This window comes from Kryptolebias marmoratus, linkage group LG16 (genome assembly GCF_001649575.2).
Source record: "Kryptolebias marmoratus isolate JLee-2015 linkage group LG16, ASM164957v2, whole genome shotgun sequence".
NCBI lineage: Eukaryota > Metazoa > Chordata > Actinopteri > Cyprinodontiformes > Rivulidae > Kryptolebias > Kryptolebias marmoratus.
The window spans coordinates 6,446,104-6,462,605 of NC_051445.1; the positions used below are offsets into that span (position 1 = coordinate 6,446,104).

The 16,502-nt window shown below is 36.6% G+C and overlaps 1 protein-coding gene across 1 annotated transcript; it reads left to right on the forward strand.

The window, feature by feature from the left end:
- Window positions 1–3,370: 3,370 nt before the first annotated feature.
- ifnlr1 (interferon lambda receptor 1) lies at window positions 3,371–10,375 on the forward strand. Its single transcript, XM_017423692.3, has 7 exons — window positions 3,371–3,593; window positions 4,211–4,337; window positions 6,070–6,239; window positions 6,338–6,522; window positions 6,855–6,993; window positions 7,924–8,054; window positions 8,346–10,375. Exons 1-7 carry the CDS (start codon window positions 3,551–3,553, stop codon window positions 9,327–9,329), a joined length of 1,779 nt encoding a protein of 592 aa, XP_017279181.1. The 5' UTR covers window positions 3,371–3,550; the 3' UTR covers window positions 9,330–10,375.
- The last annotated feature ends 6,127 nt before the right edge of the window (window positions 10,376–16,502 follow it).

Consider the following 16,502-nt stretch of genomic DNA (forward strand, 5'->3'; position numbering starts at 1 on the left):
AAGTCTAGATATGCGACTGTCAAACTGTGGTATAGCTACTACTACTCTTAGCCACAAGAAATGTTGGTATCAGTTATTTACAAATAAAATAAAGATTATTATCCCTCATAAGCTGAACTGTAATATAAAGCTAAAAACAAAAATAGCCAAAAAGATGAGTAGTTCAAGCAAATTACAATCATAGCTCCAAACTACTTCAAACAAAACCGCCAAGAAAAACATCTGAGAACCGCTGTGGAAATTTAAGTGAACGGTAGTTAACCAAACTGCCGGTGGCTCCTCAAACTGTGCCAAAGAAGTCTCGAGCAACGGAAGGACCTGCTAGCAACAAAAGTGCAAAACAGAAAGTTCATGTGTGCCAGTTAATGCAAATTGGTATTCATGTATATTTATTTGCAGAGTAAGACTGCAGTGTAATTGGTGTTGTTCCTAGCAATGAATACATTACATCCTAAAGCACACCTCTTCAACCAAGGTTACATGCATTTCTTTTATATCTCAGTGATTCCATCTAAATCAGTTCAATAACAGAAACAGTCTGAAGTAGGAACTCAAGACTGGTGCATGTCAGACCTGTTAAATCTTCTTTGATTATCCCAGGAGTTAAAATGTAAAGTAAAAGAAAATAATAAGCTTGTTTAGCAACTAAAACATTGATTTTAATTTTTCATTTGGTTTTCTTATGTCTGTCATAATGGTGGAACTTAGAGAGTTTAGTATTTTCTGAGGTGGTAGTCATAAAATGTTTGAGAACCATGATAATTAAGATAATCAGGAAAAAAATGATTTATGTATCAGATATTAGTAGAAAACCAAAATATGGCAGGCTTGTTTTCTACAAAACTGCATAAGAACATGCTAACAGGAGAAAATGACAAACAGAAATGTATCAATTAATAGCAGTTTAAACTCTTCCATAATAACTGAGACTGACTGAATTTCACATAGAATCTGGTAATGTGGTTTCTCCTTACCCTGATCTATAGTCAGAACATATCTGATCCTACCTCTGCCTCCTGAATTAGATCAAAGATTTTACAGAGTCTCTGAGACTCAAAACAGGCTGGTGAAGCAAGAGATGCAACACAGATCTGATTTGCTGTGACAGAGCAAAGAACAATTCACTGATGATGATGATGATTCTCTGAAGTGTAGGAGCACACAGAAGTACAATACATCTCCTCAGTTTCTGTCCAACAACATCAAAGGCTTCCCACATCTATAAATCTATTTGGCAACAGAAAGGGAAAAAGAAAGGGTCTTACAAAATAAAAGGTGATTTACTAGAAAGTGCAGAAAAGAAAAGGCTCCATTGATTATTGTGGATTTGATGCAAGCAACATGTTCTGTGCTTCAAATGAAACTCAAAGAGTGTGAAGAATGAGAAGACGTCATAAATTTGTAAGTTTTTAGAAACGGCACGTCACAAACTATTTAGTCCTTAGCAAATTGATGAAATTCAGGAAATACAATCCAACTCATCATTGAAAAGACCAAACAAACAAATTTTGCCTTGTCCACTTTTTTGTGTATTTTTTTTCCGTTTCTAAAGTTTAAATGAACACAGTGCTTATATCATTTCCAAGGCAGGTGGCATACTGTAATAACACTGGCTACAACAGAGTAGACAAACACCAACCTAATTAAAATTAACTATCAAAGCAAATCATAGCCAGGACGTTGGAGACTATAATTAGGTGGCACTGACCATAACTCACTGAAAACACCTGATAATAGGCAGGTTGTGTACATAATCACTGTATGGAAGAGACAAATTAAAATGGACTTCAGTGATATCCGTCTTAGCTGTGGTGAAACAAAAAAAAAATCTGTGCTTCATAACTCTTGCAAATATTCTGCAAAAGCTACCTTTAGCAGACGAATGTAACAAGAACTGACATGTTTATTCTGGCATAAAACCAACCCTTATTTTCGATTCTTAATGGTTTGAATATGATTACAGTAAAACGGACAAATTATAGCCATTTTGCTTTTCAGTTGCCTGGGATTCAAATAAGCTTGAAATCAACTCACATCACTGGTCTTTGTCATTTTTTTTTCAAGTTTAACTTAGGAATGCTAAACAAAAATGGCATCAAAAGTTTGTTTGGATTGTAAGTTATCACTGTAAATGACCCATAAAATGATAACATTTGTTCTCTGAATTTGACCCATCACACATGTGAGACACACAAGTGGAGCAGTGAGCAGCTATTTAAGCTGCCAGGGGAGCAATCAGGGATTAGGTGTCTTGTTCGAGGACACAGCGACAAATGGGCATGGCGGGGGATCAAACCTGCAACTTTTTGGTCCCAAGACAGCTGCCCTGCCACTACGCAGCTGTCTCTAAGCTAGAGAGGACCATGTGGGTTTTTTATGTTTAAACTTTTTAACTTTACATGCTCCATTCATCCATTGATCCACTTTCTTTTACCCACTTATCCTTTCCGGGCTGTGGGGAGCTGGTGCCTGTCTTCATTGTGTGAAAGGAGGGGGACACCCTGGACAGGTCGCAAGTCCACTACAGGGACACGTAGAGACAAACGAGACCATTCACACTCTCACTCACACCAAGGGACATTTTAGTTCCCAATTAATCTAACATTGTTCAATTCAAATTAAAGCGATGAATTCCATGCTGGATTTCTAACATCTATGCTGTCCAGTTTGAGAAAGTAAACAAATGAATAACTAAAGTAAAAAATAAAAAAAAAAGTAGTTACACAATAGTGATTTGTTGTCTGTAAACAGAAATTTCCTGCTGGAAAGTGTTCTGGTTTGCAGATGCTTGGTGTCATGTGACCTGACGTCAAATTGGAAAGTCCGTCCGTTCTAAACCAGTTTCAACTGTACAACTAAAATGTTGCTCTCCGCTACTATGTGTTCGTTTTTACTTTTAATGTTTGGGGGGTGAGGGGGGGCTGTCACTGAGAGCAAGGCTTAGTTCACTTTTAATTGGATTTATTTAGTAGTTGTTTTATTACTCAGATGACTGCTGGCTTTTACGTACAATCAGTTTCGAACATGGTGAAGTACAAGGGTCATTTGTTTCAACATCTTCTGCTCCAGCCTGTCTGTAACTGAGTAAACGTGCTGTGAATCAGAGGAACACACCTTAAGAAACTGAGTACGACTCTGTTCTTCGGTATATCTTTTCCACTTTGGCTTCAAGGTGTGATTATTTTCAAACAAAAACAAAATACTGAAAAAAAATGAGTCATCCAGAGAGAAGTAGAGACTGGATAAATAAGGGAGAAAGGGGGAGGAAAAGGGAAGTTGATATTTGGTGCAGAAAATGCATGGGGGCGGTACTTTTTGTAAGCAGGAAAACAGGAACTAAGTGATAACATGTAACAAAGTACACCTGCACACCTGAGCAAAGCCACTCCTTTCCCAGAACACATCAGAGGAGGTTAATTAGCTGAGGAAGAAGGTTGTTCTGAAAGCTCAAAACATTTTTGAATTTGATTCTGTTTGGGAGGATTAAAGAGTTAGATTTTTATAACCTAAAACTCGGCAGAAGATTTAAAAATATTTACAGCTTATAAAGATGTGGCCCGTAAACGTGATGTACCTGCTCCTGTTTTGCTACGGTAAGTAACAAAGCTTGAATGCGAATGTTTGATTTGCTACAGATGTAGACCAGTACAATATAGTTTCATCCACAATTTTAAATGAACTACTTAGGATTTAACAATAATTCTAATGTGCTTTGGACTGGTAATCCCCTCGCTTGGTATGCAAAGACATAAAAACAGCGTCGGTAGACATTTTGAACAGTACAGCACATCGAACAGAAATGATATCCTGTATCTTTTTCCTGCAAACAAGCTTGAGAATACAATTTTCTTGTATGAAGTAGCAGGCACAGTTATGCAGCAAAGAACACTTGAGTTTAAGCTATAGGCACAGGCAAAATCCAACTCCAACAATAAGGTCCGTGTAATTCTGAAACCAGAGTGCTGTTTCATTCAGTCCTGCAGCTAAAAATAAAAAGGCCTGAAAGGTTTTAAAATGACTGGAAACTGAGGGTGCATCAAGCAAAAAACTTAAGACGTAACCTGAGTAAAAGACAAGTATTGCCAGCTTTTTTTCTGTACTTCCAAACAATAATAATAATTACGGTACAACATTTATGAAAAAAAAAACAAGAAATCAATAATCAAGTCACGCTGACAGTGTCTCTCTTTTTCATGGTTCTTCCCAACAGCCTGCCTTTCAACGGCGCATGGTGGAGTGTATTTTGTCTCCAGAAACTTTTACAATGTACTCCACTGGGACCCTGTGAAGCCTGCTTTTTCTGGACAAAAAGTGTTTTACAGTGTGCAGTACTTGAGGTAAGATCAGGACAACATTAATGGTTTTTGTAATTGTTCCCATTGTCCTCCAGATGGACAGAAGTATCAAAGCAGAAAATTGTTGCTTAGCTGATAGCCTCAGACTCTCTGTGAATAAACTGTTCACACATCGTCACCAGATCTACAGATGTCACAAAAAGAAAATGTTAAAAGTATTAAAAAGGTACCACAGGAGATTCCAATCAAGCAGAGATCTCAAGCTGAAACATCTTCCATCTTAACATGTTAACCATAGGACTAACATGTAAAGAAATTGTAATGAGATAGTTAGGTTGTTTTGATTTTGGCTGAGTGGAGGAGTTTTTAGCAGTCAGTAATTTACCTGCAGTCGACAGCAATCAGAAAGATCTACTGTAAGTCTGAACAATGAGGCAGAAACTGATCATAGCAGCATCAAGCCAACCATTACTCAATAATGACTAATGGCTGGCTTAATGCTGTTTTCTGTTATTTAAAAAACCCCAGCATAAATCAGTGTTGAATTATTATTATTTTTACACCATGTCATTTTCTTGTTCTTCGGCGAACACTGAAGTTTCTAACTGCATTCTACCGCAGACCTGCCAGAACTCCTTTCTGTCGTTCTAATCGTAAAAACAATTACAGACAGTAAAATTTTGTATATATAAAATTAAAGCCAACAGAACTGTTTCTGCATTGGTTTAGAAAATAGTGACAATCTAAATTACTGTCCCATGCAAAAGTGATAATATGCAAAAATACCAGACTTGGCATATGCTCAGACTACTGGAAAAGTTCTGAGTTACTTTGGAAGGAGGCGTAACGAGCCTTACTCCGAGGAGGTGTTAGCCTAAATCTGCATAACTTTTACCAGATTTTCTAAACTCTAAACAACTGACTGCTAATAAATCACTCCACATAGTTCAATTTTAAAGGAAAATAAACTATGCCTTTTTGTTTGTTTGTTGTGATAATTCCTTGCAATCAGTGGAGCTCATGAAAAGAGCCTCCGTTCAACGAGCAAATAGACCTACAATGTTGACCAAAGCTTGTTAAAAATCACCTTACTGGCCTACATTTCTGAAATGAATAGCTTCAATTTCAAAGCCAAGAGCACACCAGGAAATGTCACTTTTTGGGTTTTTCCAGATACCCCAGGCAGCTGCCTTTCTTGTACAACAGCACTTACAGTGTTGACAAAAATAGAAAACAGTGTTTGAGTAAAGTAACAAAATCCATGGCGCTCTACTGAGTCCTTTTCAAAAATACATACAAGCACACCAGATTTAGAAGATTTGTCTTGGTAATTAAAAACCACATGCACCACAGCCAACTCAGACAGAATGAGAGAAGGACTTCAAATGATACTGGACTTCTTGGATTTAGCTTTACTGGTGCTAAATATATCAAATTACCTTCCTTTATTTTTAAACCTGTGTGTTTCTTCCTCCTTTGTGCTCTTCTCCAAGTGGAATTAGGAAGCCAGTTTCTCAGAGTTTTTTGCTAAATAAAACAGCATGCAGCATAAAGGCTGGTTTCAGAATTTTCCACCACAGAAATGTACAATAATATATTCATATTTCTATTCAATGGATTCACATTAATAAATAAAATGTCAAATTGTGTATATATATTTAGGTAATTAAAACAACTATTATAGCACAATTTATACTCAGCATTACATTAATAAGACTGACTTCCATGCATTTTAATAATAACAATGACTATGTTTTGTGCTGACTCATTACAGGGACGATCAAGACCAATACCACATAAAAAGAGAGTGTCAAAACATTACTCGTCTGTCATGTAACCTGACTGCAGAAACCCCATCAAAGCCTTATATTCACTACATGGCTAAGGTGATGGTTAATGGTAGCTGTGTTGGCATCACCACCAGGTTTAAACCGTTAAGAGACAGTAAGAATCTCCACACTAATACACTCATGTTTTGTTTCCTCCAGGCCAGAAGGATTCTATCACAACACTCATCTATTGTTCTTTCTCTGTATCCACAGCTGTTCTTGGTCCACCACTTTTGTCTAAATGCACAACAGTGTCTGCCCTGCATGTCGATGTCATCCTGGAACGAGGACCAAATGGAGTTTCGATTGCAGACATCATCAATTCCAGCAAAGTGGGCTTCTCCAGAACTGTACCTGAGTACATTTTGAAAATAACACATCCGGCATGGGCTGCACAGGTAATTCTTTAAATGTAATCATAGATGATACGAAATACACATCAATAAAATTACAAATTAAAGAAGCAAAATGTTTCTTGACGTCTAAAATTATAAAATAACAAGAGAATTCCATTTTTTTCCACTAAAGATGACAATTAGCATAACCTTTATAAAATAACACCAGAAAAAGAATCTGCAGGCAATGTGTATTTTCCTGTTATGCATTTGCTCCAAGACTTAAAGCAAAGTGTTTGCCCTTTTCAGCCCTGAAATATTGGGTTTATTTAATGAGCGCTACCTGCAGTGGCCTACAATGATCACTCATCATCCATATCCTGCTGTGTCCCCAGGTCGTTAAAAACACAACTGGTCAGTTTGACGTCAAACTAAAGTCCAACCAGACAGAGTACTGCGGCCATGTTGTCTACAAACCACACGAATGGGGTCGTTCAGACAGTGAGAACGCCTCTTTTTGTGTCACTCTGCCAGGTGAGCAAAATGACGACTATAACGTCTTTATAGATTTTTAAAAAGACTTGTACGTCATAAGAATTTGATGCCAATATTGCCTGTAACTATGCACTTTTAAGCAACTGACAGAGAGATGCACCCTTACAATTTAAAATGCAAAAATCTGATTCCACTTGAGGCAACAGTGTGACACTCAAATATCTGGGAAGCTTTGAAGGCACATCTGCTATGAAGATAATTAAGATACTTGAAAATGTTGTGCTTTTCTACATTTTGTGGTAATCAGTTTGAGCTCATTTTTGTGAGTGATTGCAGCCGCTTGGAAATAATGCAGCGTTTAGTAATAAATGATATGCTGTAAATCTGTTTCTTTCAAAACACCTAAATCTTTCTTAAAAATCGCCCTCAGTATAACTTGAGAAATCAACAACTTTAACATAAATTACTGAAAAGGCAGCATGTATGTAAGTAGTAGAAATAATGCATCTCTGGTAATAATGTTAATTTATGCTTAATAGTTTTAACTATTAACTATTAAATTGAGTAAATGAAATGAAGATATTATCTAATAGTGCTGTAGCTGTGATTTATCACCGTCAGCTCATGAAGATGTAACATACTTTATATTCCTTCACCTTTTTTTCCAGTTTTCAAAATATATTCAAAAACATTTGTAGTTCCTCCAAAAAGGGAAGAATCATTGTCTTTTTATTTCTGTGAATACTCGTGTTTTTTGAAGATCCTGTTAGCATGAAAATACTTCTGAGAAATGACCGAGTCGTTCAGAATTGTTGTACTAAACAGCCCTGTGAGCAGAATGTCACAAACATGCCTCAGCATTGGAGTCATAATGAGCTCATTTTTAATTTTGAAGCCGCTCCGGGTATCTGATTAACAGCCACACCTTTTCCCAGACATGACTGTGACAGTGGTTCTTTTCTCTTCTAGACAATCCTGGAATGCTTTTACAATGGCTTCTCGTGACTCTTGCCGTTCTGTCAGCTGCAGTCATAATATCTGTTGTGTGTATGTGCAACTATTTGAAGGGTGGAAAATTAAAGAGCATGCCACAGGCTTTGGTAAGTCCAGTCTTACGTCAGAGTTCTTCCTTGCAACCAGGAACTGTTGCCTTACAGGAATATCATGCCCTCTAGCACATTAGTTTACACATGTTCAGTTTGACAATTCAAAGCAGCAAACTAAAAGCAAAACTGACACACTGGTTATGTTATTTTAGCAAAGTTAAAAAAAGAAGAAAAAAATGTGTACAATGGGTCATTGTGCTTTCCACTATTTGTCTTTGTATGTTAGCTTTACTCGTTGTGTAAATGTTGACACTGACAGATCTCTCTTCACTGTCTCTAAAACAGGAATCCACCTCAAAGACCTGGGAAATTTTAAAGCATCCAGATAATAATCTCGTCATTTCTGAAATATATGTTGGCCCTAAAAGTGACGAAACAGTTTACAGCTTGATCCAGGTGAAGTCAAATGTGCCTCCACATAGGTCTGGAGGTTATTCCCCTCAGGACACCCCCCGGCACATCTGCAAATGGAACATGGACTCCTCCATGAGAACAGCTGCACCAGGAACATCGCCGCACTCTAAGGACACGAGCGTCCAGTTCTCTGAAACCTACGGGGTAGTGGCAGTTCATGAGCAGATGAAACCCAATGAAGAGTTTCAGCAGTCTGCCAGTGGCGGCAGCATGATAAGTCATTCACCTTTGACCTCTGATGAAGAAGGAAACTGGGGAAAAGGTGGAACGATTCCAAAGCCGAGTCTATCTGGAACACCACAATTCTCAGGTTCTGGATTCAGTGAGAACAATCCAGCCAAAACACTGGTTTTGCACACAGCAAGGATTAACAACGGACAACTCGTCTTGCCTTCATTTCCATTTCTATCAGAGGACACCACTGGTGACACTGTATCCCAAATGAACCCAGAGAGGAAACCCCTCTTATCAGACCTTACAGACTGCCAGGATGCGCCATCGTTAATGTGTCTGCAGCGATCAGACAGCTCAGACTGGACAGATTCAGGGTGTGATGACAGCAGCATAAACACACCAACAAATCTGTACTACAACACCGCTTATTTTGCCTCACAAAAGGCTGCGCCTGATTTGCATAAAGAATGTAACACTATAGCATCCAATGATGCCATAATTGAATCGGGTTACAAACAAAACTGGATGCCTGAAATTCAACGAAAACCTGCATCCACTGACATCTGGACCTCCATTAGTCCAAAGATAGATGAGGAGGTTGACGATGATGAAGGTACAGTGAGTATGGAGAACTCAGGACAAATTCCTCTGGGACACTGGGGAATACAAATTCAAAACTGAGTCTCCATTTTCTAATAGTTTCAGCATTAAATGTGCAACTCTTTCTGTGAACCTCTTTTCATGCCCCTTTCTTAATCACCATAAAACGGATAAAGAAGAATTTAGCAGGACTAATGGTTACTTTGAGGAGAATCCAGAACTGGGAAAGTTTAATAGCTTCACTGTGAGATGTGCTGCCAATTGTGTAGAATATAATGTGGGTGTTTGTGTAAAGTTCATTCTTAAATGCAACATATTATGCATTATTGTATTTTGTTTGTAAAGGTTCACTACTGGATTTTTTAAAATGAGAAGTCTGGTAGGTTTACAAGTAAATTACTCTTTAACCAAACACCATAAATATCAGCCCCACATTGTAAGTGAATGCAGTCACCATGGCAGCATGTTTTAAGACATTTCACTTCTTAAATATACAAATAACATACTTGCCTTAAATTTTAGATATGAAAACTGATCGCGTGATCATTTCTTTACTCACAGTGTGAAGATTGACAGTCACTGCATTGTATTAACAATATTTATTTTGAATCATTAGAAAGGATCAGATAACTTGATATTTACCAGAAACTAATCCTATGTGTTCATCATCATATTTCAGTGTTATTAGTGATGTACAGATTTTGTGGATTTACTGCATATGTATGTATAAATGTTTCCCCCCGAAAAGTTTATTTTTGTTGTTCACATTTCCCGTTATTTCAGAGAAGAGAAAAAAAGCTTTTGTATAATAAACTTATTGAAATATAAGGTCACGGTATCACATCAGCCACACTAATAACAGCTTTGTGTTTAAAAGCTTCAGTACAATTTTTCATCTTTTATTTTCAATCTTTTTTACTTGTGAAGTAATGATGAAACAGATATCAGTTACATATGGATGCTATGTACAATACAAATGTATATATTTATCTGTCAAATGTTTGTAAAATAGATCTCATCATTGCTGTGGATTTTTAACTTGATTTATTCTGTTTGTTGGTAAGTTTAATGTATATTAAAAAAACTATTTCAAAAGAAATGTGTGCAACAATAAAATGTGAATATAGTTTTGTGTTTGTCTATTGATTGCTATGGCAATGTTAAAAGTGGTTTGAACTGTGGCTTCTGATAAATGTTGTTGATAATAAACTGTTGTGTAACATGAAAGTACCGTCTACATGCTGTCTACTGTGTGATAAAGAGGTGAGGCAGACTCTGAAAAGAGTCCAAAGTTCATTTCAGCAGAGTTTTACCAAGTGGTGCCTGTTTTCAGTCAAGGAATGAATAAAACCCAATTAAGTGAAAATTTGTAGTACGCCTACATAAATCTGAACTGAAGCAAACAGAAATCCAGATGTTTTGTTCTGCTAATTACAACTGGTATTGATATAATAGACTGTTCTAAAAATACTTTGGGGTCTCTGAAGGGTGAATTTCCTTTATTTTATCATAAAAAAACTACTGTATTGTTTCTACATTTACCTGGTCAGGTTCCAATATTTGGTCATTGAAATGGTTCCATCTATGGGATATTTTCCAAGATATTATGTTGCCTTGCATGAATCTCAGGTTTAGTACCTATTGTGTGTTGGTTATTCAGTTATTCAACACAATAAAAGCCTTACCTAGATATACTCAACAAGGAAGAGGATAACATACTGCAGCTTACACTTTTAAAATGTCATTAGTTTAAAGTGATCTTTTAATATTAGCAGATTTATACTGTATGTCATTTACACATTTTCTGGTTGACTTTATTCTGCTCAGAGTGGGGAGCTGCTACGTGTCCCAGCAGTGACTTGTAAAGATGTGAGGTACACCCTGGACAGCTCAACAGTCCATCACAGGGCTGTGCATCAACACATTTACTCCTACGGTTGATTTACAATCTCCGGGTAAACTACAATGCTAATTCTTTTGGGACTGTGTGAAGAAACCGAAGTACCTTGAGAAAACCGGCACATGCACAGGGAGAACATGACAGCTTCTCACATAAAAGACCCAGTTGAGATTCAAACCAACGTGTTTTTCAAAGCAAACATCCTGCTTTATCGTTGTAGATGCATCAAAGGCAAAAACAGAAAACCCAATATGGCAAAACAACATCTTTACACATCACGACTCAGACACAATAAAAGACAACATCCAAATGGCACAATGAGGCAATCACATATTTGAATTAAACACGGTGGGACAAAACCAACACAAACATTCCATCATAAACTTAGATTTATGACGAGGCAGCCTCAGAGAAATTACCTCCATCCATGGCTACGATACCACAGGCATACAACAGAGCTACGGGAAAACAAAAGGTTTATGTGACTTTTAATTCATATCATCTGCTGCTGTGACAAACATTTATAGCTCCTATTCCAGCCTCAAACAGCTGCCTCTCGAGGACTGTTTGGCTCCAGCATTTGTTCTGTATCCTTTATACAAGAACAGCTACTTCTGTTGTTTCTTTTTTTTTTTTTTTTTTCTATTATTGTAAAACTTCACATTTAGACCAAGTCAAATGTCCACCACTCAGAAGATCAGTGATCTCTGTGCTGCAAGTTTTTGGTGCAAGGATGGAGGGAAAGTTTGGTGGCATAAAGGATGATTCAAAAGCTGGAAAGCTCAAGCTGAAAAACAAGGAAAGCTTACAACTGCAATAAAAAAAAATCCAAACAGCAATAAAATTATTATGAGAAATGGTTCCAGGGATTAGGAGTAAAACAGGAAAAGATTTAATTAAAAAAGTGAGACAATACTTTCAAGAAGAAAAAGCAAAAGTGGAGCAGCGGGAAGAAAGAGAAAAGGAAATAAAAAGTTTAGGTTGTAACCAATCTTTCAGACAAGGTACTGTTGTAAAAAGGGGAGAATTTTTTATGGGAAGAGGGATTTTCTTTGTCTGAGTGTGCTGCAAAAGCAGAGACGAGGCAAAGGCAATGTCGTCAGGTTTTTCATCATGCCCTCCTTCTTCCTATCTTGCTCATCTTTGGAGAGATGTCTGAAAATGAAAAGAAAAATGGCTTTGATTGGCCAGAAGCACTGACAGGTTTTATTCTTTCTGTCAGCCCCAAACCCATCTTTCCCCTCTTTCAAATCTCTAAGTCAGGAGTACATCAAATTGGAGATTTCAGGACAAACCATGAGTGCCAGAGCCACGATAAAACTTTGGGAAAGGAACGGTGGTTCAAATGAACCCACCTTTTATGTACAAACAGATTTTTGATCACAGCCCTGGGTTTGTGCCTGCCCACAATCAATGGATATACTGATGGATTGAGTCTTAGCCACTTCAGCACATGGATGGTAGGTAACCAGGTTTAACGTTTATACAAAAAAATTTATAAATAAAAAGAAGGATTTCAATCTCTGCCAAAAGGGCTAATCGGCTGACTAAAAACCCAGAAAGAACATGATTTGATCCCTTCTCCTCTCCCTAGGATAAAAACAAGTTCGAGCCACAATGTATTCTCCACCCATCTCTGAATCATTTTTTATAATGTACAACAGTAAAGAATTATTGTTTAATGATTTCTCTGAAGTTAAAATACTAAAACAATCTGTTAAAAACACATTATAGTAAATAGGCCTCATACTTCTTTGTCCTCTGCTTGTCCACTTCCTTTTTTCTTTATTACCATATTGCAAAACATGCTGTTACAGTAAAGTAGAAGGACTGAGCAAAAATTAATATTTATTGACACTTTTAATAAAGGCTCATTTTATAGGAAAGCCAAGATGTAAAAAACTAACATAATGCAGCCTGGTCTTCCAAACCAGAAGGGTTGTTCATTAATGAAATATCAGACAATTTAACCACAGGAATCCAAGAATCCCACCTGTAAAAGAATGCATCATGTTTTCATCCAAACCTGGAGCTGTGATAAGAGAGCTCTTTGGAGTTGAATCTATCAGTTCTGCCCCCTTTGGCTCGCTGCAACAAATTTTACCTTCCAGGTTTTACTGCATTTTACTTTACAACATAAACAACTGCAAGAGCCTCTGTTATGAGAAACAAGTCAAATAAGATGTGGTCCCATAAAATAAATTTTAAAAATCTCTTACTAATCATCATTTATCACTTTTTGTCATTACACTGAGAAGTCCTCACTAAATAAAACTGACTTAATTAATAATAAATAATTAAAAAATGCACATTTTTTGATTTCCAAAGGATGTCAGATCTGGAGGCAGATTTTTACTGACAAAAACGAAATAAAAACCAGCACCAGCCATCCTGTTTGAAAAGGAGCCAACCTTTTCCCCAAACCAAATTATTTGATAAATTGAAGTCTGAATGTAATTGGATGCAATCACTTTGCTCCCCTCCCTTTCCTCTCTTGCATTCTGATGATCTCTTAATGGGCCGTTGATTAATAAAAGCCTTGGAAACAGCTGTCAAGGCTGGCCAGGAAATGACTGATCGTCTCTGAGACTTTTGTGTCCATTAAGGTCTATTCTGGGCTTAATAGTTAATAGATGAAAGAATGAACAAGGAAAGAAAAAAAAGTTTCGTAATATTTAGTTTGAACAAAGGCAATTCCGTGAGTGGAAACATAAAACGGTTCATTCTCGGGACAGACTTTTGCTCAAGAGTACAAAAGCTTAACTCAACGAAGCATCAATTATGAAATAATAAATGACAACAAGAGTTCAAACGATATGGAGAACAACTAATATTCATAGTAAAGTAAAATTCAAGCAATCACTAATGTGTTATTGTGCAAAAAAATAAAAGAAAAATCCTTTCAATAAAGAAGTTTTAAAATCACTAATAAAACGTTTGGTGTTTTTTTTTATGACCTACCTCTGAGGTAGGTGACATTTTGTCTCCAGGAGCCATTTTGATTTAAACCATTCATGTAAAATACATGTTTTTCACAAGCTATTATAACAGTTTTTTCTTTTTCCTTCTCTGGCTAATGAAAAGGAAAAAGTTATCATAGAAACCAAAGTTAAAAAATAAAAGATTTTTGAACCAGATCAAGTCTTTTGGCTTGTCAGCTATACTTTCTGTAAACTAATACTTATGACAAATCATTTAATTATCACTTAAGGTTAAAAGATGCTATATTTTTTAAAATATTAAAACCTATAGGTAGCCTCTATGAAAGTATTTAATAGCCAGATAAATGTGGGTTTTGACTAGAATGATATTTTAAACATCATTCCAAAATTTCCATTTCTTTCCAAAATCGACCATAAATTAAAGGAACATAATAAAAAACATAAAATAAAACTTTTTATTTTCTTAAGACTATTTATTGGAGTGTCTAAAGTCGCTAAAAATGCCAAAATTTTTAATATCTTGGGTCAGTTTGTTTTGAAGCTGGCTAGGACTGAACCCATCTCATTCAGAGAGCCGTTCAGACTTTCAGGGAATCGTGCTGCAGCTCGGAGTACAATTATCCAGCCTCCCTATTTTTATCTCCAACCACTGCATGACATTTATCTTCTAAGGTCCACACCAAAAGAGGCACACCCCAAAGGAAAAGTGATTATAAAGTGTGAAATGTTTGGTGGGCTGAGCAGTGACCAGTTTTAATCCTGAAAACCAGCTGCCTTTTTAACAGGGCTGCTTTAACAGAGTTAACAACAAATTGTACTTTATTCTTGTTTTTTGGAATAAAGCATGCCACAGACTTTTCATTAATACTGAAGGATATTGTGCATTCTTTTTAATTTCTTTTAAAAAGAGTCTCTTTCAGGGCTAAGACATCTTCTGTGTGAGAGGAAAGTTAAATGTAAGAACATCAAGCAAGGATTAAATCTTTGAAACAGAGTCCCACCCAATTATATTCATCATTTATAATTGAAAATACATTAATTGTAAAAAAGCAATTGTGATTAATAAAACAAAGTTGTTCTGGCAGTATCACAAGATGTTATTATTTCTTGTCATGCAGGATTAAATAGTCGTATGTTTCAATTCATTACAATACTGTGCAAAAGTCTTGAGCCACCCATTTTTCTTCAGCTGTGCTTCCACTCAGTAAGACTTTTTCCAAGTATTTGAAAGTGTTTAGAAGCAGTTAGAAATGTTTCCCTGAAAATGGTCGGGTGCGAAGAAGAAAAACACTTTCAAAGGTGGTATTTCACTGAACTGTGACCGATGGGAGAGTAGTTGTTAAAAACATCTTTCTAACTTGAGGGAAAATTCTGAAAAACTACATGAATTTTTCATCCCAGTGCCACTAAAATCTGAGTGCTGATTGGTTACGTTTCATGTCAGTTTGTGTCACACTTGCCCCCATGTTTATGATTTAATCTAACAGAATATACTTTAGAAATGAAGATAAGCAGATTTGGACCAGTTTTCAATAATTATCATTTATCATCAGCGTGGGTTTTTAAACCTGGGCATACTTTCTGTCTGAGGAGAGCTCCAGTGCTCTGGAGACGGCTTGGAGACACCTGTGACATAATTCAGGTGGGTTTGAGATGGGCTGGAGGCGCCCACAATGACTTTGGGATTTTTTTGAGAGAAATGAAGCTGCACAGATTTTTGAACTTGTTCAAAGCTCAAGCAACAAGGCTGCACATCTCTGTGACTCACATGAGGAAGTTGAGTCCAGTGAGAAACCACTTTAAGCCACTTACAGATTTGCGCATCGTTCAAGCCTAAAGGGGCATCTAACAAATATTTTATTTGTTTTTATCTATCTATCAGCAAAGTCATTGACGTGATTTACTCCTTATAACCTATTAAATCTTAATAAATGTATAAAAAAATATTTATTTGGATCTGGAACTGTTTTCTATTATTGATAGAATTATATTTTAGAAATAATAAATGATGGCAAAAAAGACTCAAATAAACCTGTGAGTAGTGATGGTTTTGGACCAATACTGCCTATAGTAATTATTCCAATCTGAGTTATTTCTACAGTTAGGGAACAAAAAAAAAAAAGACTAATATAAGAAGATGTTTCTGTAGTGGAGCCAGAATCTGAAGAGTCTTCCAAAGTAAGAGTAAATTATAGAGGCGTCTCCCAATTGTTGTGTCCCAGTTATTCTTAGTCTGACAGTTCCTGTTGGCATATGACAAAAAGAGAGGGCCTGGCAACCCGAGCTTGTATTGTGTGCTGATACTCCAAAGGCAGGTGTGGCCACTAAAAGCTTATAAATAACCTCTCATCCCTCCTTACAGTACTGTGCACCGGTGTGTTTAGCTCCTGTCAATCAAATCAGCACTGTACA